Source organism: Orycteropus afer, unplaced genomic scaffold, assembly GCF_000298275.1.
Source record: "Orycteropus afer afer isolate SDZICR_OR568_19922 unplaced genomic scaffold, OryAfe1.0 scaffold00117, whole genome shotgun sequence".
Taxonomy (NCBI): Eukaryota; Metazoa; Chordata; class Mammalia; order Tubulidentata; family Orycteropodidae; genus Orycteropus; species Orycteropus afer.
In genome coordinates this window covers 2,169,914-2,174,756 of record NW_006921704.1, presented here as the reverse complement: position 1 = coordinate 2,174,756, position 4,843 = coordinate 2,169,914, and the positions used below count along the sequence as shown (strand labels likewise).

The 4,843-nt window shown below is 36.1% G+C and overlaps 1 protein-coding gene across 1 annotated transcript in view; it reads right to left on the bottom strand.

Moving 5' to 3' along the window:
- UGGT2 (UDP-glucose glycoprotein glucosyltransferase 2) overlaps positions 1 to 4,843 on the bottom strand; it is a 601,530-nt gene that overhangs the window by 89,261 nt on the left and 507,426 nt on the right. Inside the window, exon 30 of the mRNA XM_007944010.2 lies at positions 2,095 to 2,179. Within this exon, the coding sequence (XP_007942201.1) occupies positions 2,095 to 2,179 (85 nt within the window). The remainder of the gene's footprint in view (positions 1 to 2,094; positions 2,180 to 4,843) is intronic.

Sequence of the window (4,843 nt, the reverse complement as noted above, 5' to 3'; positions counted from 1 at the left end):
TCCTTCCCTTCAAGCCTCAAGGGTCCAAGATTATCTTCTGTGTCTGTGTTAATTGGTTTCCCTTTCCTTTGTTGAAGAGGGTCTGTGCAGTCCTTCTGCCTAGTCTGCCATCTTGCCGGAACTCCTCATATAAAATCAATGGCCATCATTTTTAAAACACATTTGAGTATGCTTGGGATATTTCCATTTATTCAAGGTGGTTTATCAAAGTTTTCTTTTTTTCTTTCTGTGCCCTTCCTATGAGGAATTTTGGAAATAAAACTGTCTCCATCTCACGTTCTAAGATGTTTCTTTCAAAACTGTTTTGTAAAAATGACCACTTATAGTCAATACCGTGAATGGTTTATTTTGCCCAGCACTGGTTGAGTTTCTGCAAGATCACTCACTTATAAATGAAGATGCATGTTTTTCATCTGCCATGGCAGACTAGTATATATTCATATAATCTAATAACTGTATCAAAGTATGGGAGCTCTGGTAATGTAGTGCCTAAAGCATTTGACTGCTAAGCAGAAGGCTGGTGGTTCAAACCCATCATGCACTCTTCAGAAGGAAGACTGGGCAATCTACTTCCATAGACATACTGTCTCGGAAACCCAAAGAGGGGTTGCTATGCGTTGGGATTGACTTGACGTCAGTGAGTTGTTTTTTTTTTTTTTTTTTTAAATCAAAGTATGCAGTATAAGCTACAGCATAGTTTTGCTTTACATAATTTGGCATAATAGCTTGATTTATTAAAACATGGTCTCTGTTGATTCTCATGGTGATATTATAATAAAGTCATTTAAAGTCCCTGAAATCTGTATCTTCATTAGGTTGTATGGAACCAAGAATGACTAGGAACAAAGAATCTAATTTAGAACATTTATTCTAATCTTTAAAAATTGTTCTGAACTGTTATCTTAAACAACAGTAATGATCATATGTAGAATAGTATGCCTCAACTTGTATTTCCTCATGCAAAATTTTAGAAGAAAAAATAAGAGCAAAAAGTTTTAAAGAGATTTGTAGCAGAAATGAATAATACATAGTTTATTGTATATATTATGAATGAATAGGAGCTCTAGTGGCATAGTGCCCAAGGGATTAGACTGCTAGCAGAAGGCTGGAGGTTTAACCCATCAGCCACTCCTTGAAAGCAAGACTGGGCGATCTACTTCTGTAGAGATACAGCCTCGGAAACCCAAGGAGGGGTTGCTATGAGTTGGATCTGACACGATAGCAGTGAGTTTGGTTTTTTTATTTTTTATTATGAATGAATGAGAACGAAGGTAACTTTTTGGTAAACAAAGTAATGAATCCTAAGTTTTCAAACTTTACCTGGCATGGAATCTCTCTCTTCTTTTTCCCTTTTTAAAAAGTTTTATAGGAAATAATGTCAGAATTGCATGGCTTTGGTTGAAAGAGTGAGGATATGTATGTGTGCTGTATTAGGGAATGCTGGTTACCTCCTCCACTTTCCACTTCATCCTTCCTTCCAAGTGGCCTGGAACCCTAGGCCCTTAAGAGACTTGAGAATACCGCTGGTCTACCTTGAACTGACCCACAAGAACCATGCTTGAGGAGTTAATCAGATTTTCTTTGCATAGATAAAAATTTACCACTCATCTAAGACCAAACCATTGACTGTCAAGTTGATTCTGACTCCATTAGGTTTTCTCTGCTGTTTGACGGTTAACCAGAAGGCTGGCAGTTCTAACCCACCAGCCACTCCTTGGAAGGAAGACTGGGCAACCTACTTCTGTAGTGATACCACCTTGGAAACCCAAGGAGGGCTCACTATGAGTTAGCTCCGACTCAACAGCAATGAGCTTTTTTTTTTTTTTTTTTAAACCTCTTGCTTTACAGAAGCAGATTGCCAGGCCTTCTTTTTGTGGTACCTCTGGGTGGGTTAGAACCATTAAGTGCAAACTGTTTGTACCACCCAGGTACCCCCACCCAGCAGCAATATGGAACAAAGTCCTGGCAGTCTGTGTCTGTAAAGATTACACCCAAGAAAATCAGATGGAGCAGTTCTTCTCTGTAACACATAAGGTTGCCATGAGTCAGAACTGACTCAATAGCAATCCCATAAAAATCTTCTATATCACATACCTGCATTTCCAGTATCTTACTTTTGAAGCTGTTTAATACAACAATGACATCTCCCACGTCTCTTTGAGAGTCAGTTCCTTCATGCCTGAGAGTAGGAAAATGCATAAATGTGTATAATTATTTCAAGATAAGACATAAAATCATAGTATAAATAACATAATAAATTAAGTTTACAATAAATAATATCTCTTATGTATATATCATGCATGCTTTCTTTCAATTATGATAGTGTGTAATATATTACATTTTTCAAAATTATCCCATAATTTTGAACTTAATTGAAATTGAAATTGTATAAAAATAACTCACTAAATCCAATACTGTATTTACTCAAAAGTTCAAATTACTGTTTATTTTTTCTACTGTGCACCAAGTTTGTCACAAAAGTTAATTTTTCACATCTTTGATATACTGGAGTTCTGGTAGCATAGTGCCTAAGGCACTTGACTGCTAACCAGAAGGCTGATGGTTCAAACCCATCGGCCACTCCTTGGATGGAAGGTTGGGCAATCTACTTCCATAGTGATGCTACCTCAGAAACCCAAGGAGGGGTTGCTATGAGTCGGAGCTGACTCAATGGCACATAACAACAACAACAATGATAACTGAAAGTGAATTATTTCCTATACTTAAAATAATCTGTTCACATACTATAATCAAAGGAATTCTACACTGTCCAACAAGTTTTCAATATCCACTAGTCATTTCCAAATGCCAAAATTTGCAGTGTACTGTTAAATTCATGAGGGTGAAAAATGTCTATGATATCTACCTTCATTAGTTGAATGTTTCTATTTTATATCACACATAATATATTTCATTCTCTAATTTTCAAAATTATATAAACAAAGCAAATGCAACAACTGTGGCTCAATAATTTTTTTGATGGTATTCTCACTTCATATTGAAAAATTCTACTGTAAAAATCATATAAAGTAGCCTTGTGTTTTATCAAAAAGGAGGCAATCAGATGCCAAATTATTAAATATTTTGGGCTCAGTTAGATTTATAATAATGGTTTAACATTTTCTAAAACTAATTCTCAATTCCCCACATGAGGCAGCTAAACCAAAGTAGAAGGCATAGCATAGTCTGTCTGAACATTAACACTAGAAAAGAGAAAGGGTTCCAATCTCTACAGTAAAAATGTCAAATGTCTTCAAAACTTTCAATAACTTTTGGTCACAAATGTGTAACAGCAACCTAATCCATCTAATCCACTGTCTAGTGAGACCAGGATAGAGCCAGCTAGCATGACACTACAGCTAAACCTCAACAAATTCTAAAATATATTCTCTCCTCTATCAAAGTAGTAGTGATTATGAGTTCTTAATCAATTCCAGGCACTATTTTAAAGCACTGTATAGGATCTAAGCTCATTCTATATAACAATTCTATAAGGAAAGTACAATTATGATCTTAAATACAAATTGAACCTAGGTACTTTGACTCTTTACTGCAACATTGAGTTTTATTAATAATGGGAAGCAACTAAAAGTCACTAAATACATGAGGAAAATAAGCAGCAGAAGTGAACAAGCTAAGCAGTCAGAGGAAAGACTTCACTGGTAAGGAATTAATGCATAAAAAAGTACAAATTCAAATAATTTCTTCTCAATGAAATTTGAGACAACATTGCATCATTTTAAAGGCTATTTACTTCGAAACAAAAGGATTAACTATATGCCTGGAAACATTTTTTTTTTTTTAATTAAAGTTACATACATATCATTCTTGGACTGATAAAAATTGTTTAAATTTTAAGAGAGGAAAAAGAAATCAGACAGCCCTCTTATTTCACATGGAAAACATGGAACGATAGGAGACAACGATGAAGACTTGTTTCTAGAATTCCGAGGAAAATTAAAATCATCGTATTCAATACTTAGAAAAGCTGTAATTTATGTGTATAGGGAAAATACATTTTCAGTCCTTCAAGAATCTAGAGTGTACCATCAACATTTCTGAAAAAAAATTTGAGGTAATGTAGCATATACTGTGATATGCCACACAACATGCATTTCATCTTCCATCAAGCAATTTTTTATATAGTGAAGTTAGAAGCTAAAAATTCTCTTTTGTTTTTGATCTCAGACTTCTTTGCAGCTATGGTTCAGGTTGTAATTAAATTTTGCTAAATAGATATAAATAGCACCAGCCACTCTTTGGAAGGAAGATTGGGTGATCTACTTCCATAGTGATACTGCCCTGCAAACCCAAGGAGGGGTCGCTACGAGTCGGATTCGACTTGACGGCAGTGACTTTATATGTGATTTGGAATTTAGAAGTGAAGTGGGACAATATATTGATGTTTGGCTATTTTCTTTTGTCAAGCACAGTAATGGAGACATTGAGTAAATTTTCTACATTAGTGCTCCAGAGTGCAATCTCTTAGCTTTCAGGGTACCAAGTGGCAGTTGATGTGCTGGGAGTAGTAGCTTCTTGCTTTCTCACTTTTCTGATCATGAGAAAGGTAGTAGCTCTTTCTGATGGGTTAGTTCTTTGGCTTTGTTCTATAAGACATTCTTGGAGGTCAGCCCTCATGGAGAGCTTGAACCTCCAGTCCTTTCTGTTATTGTGAGGGCTGAGTCCTAATGGTCTCCAGGTAAATCTTTAACCAGAAGCCTTTAGTGTCAGGGATTCTAACACATCCCATGCCTCAGGGCTTTTATCTCCCCTCCGGATTCCGGCACGTATCAGACCCTCTGGATTCCGGCACGTATCAGAGATTTACCTGGCTCCTGCAAGT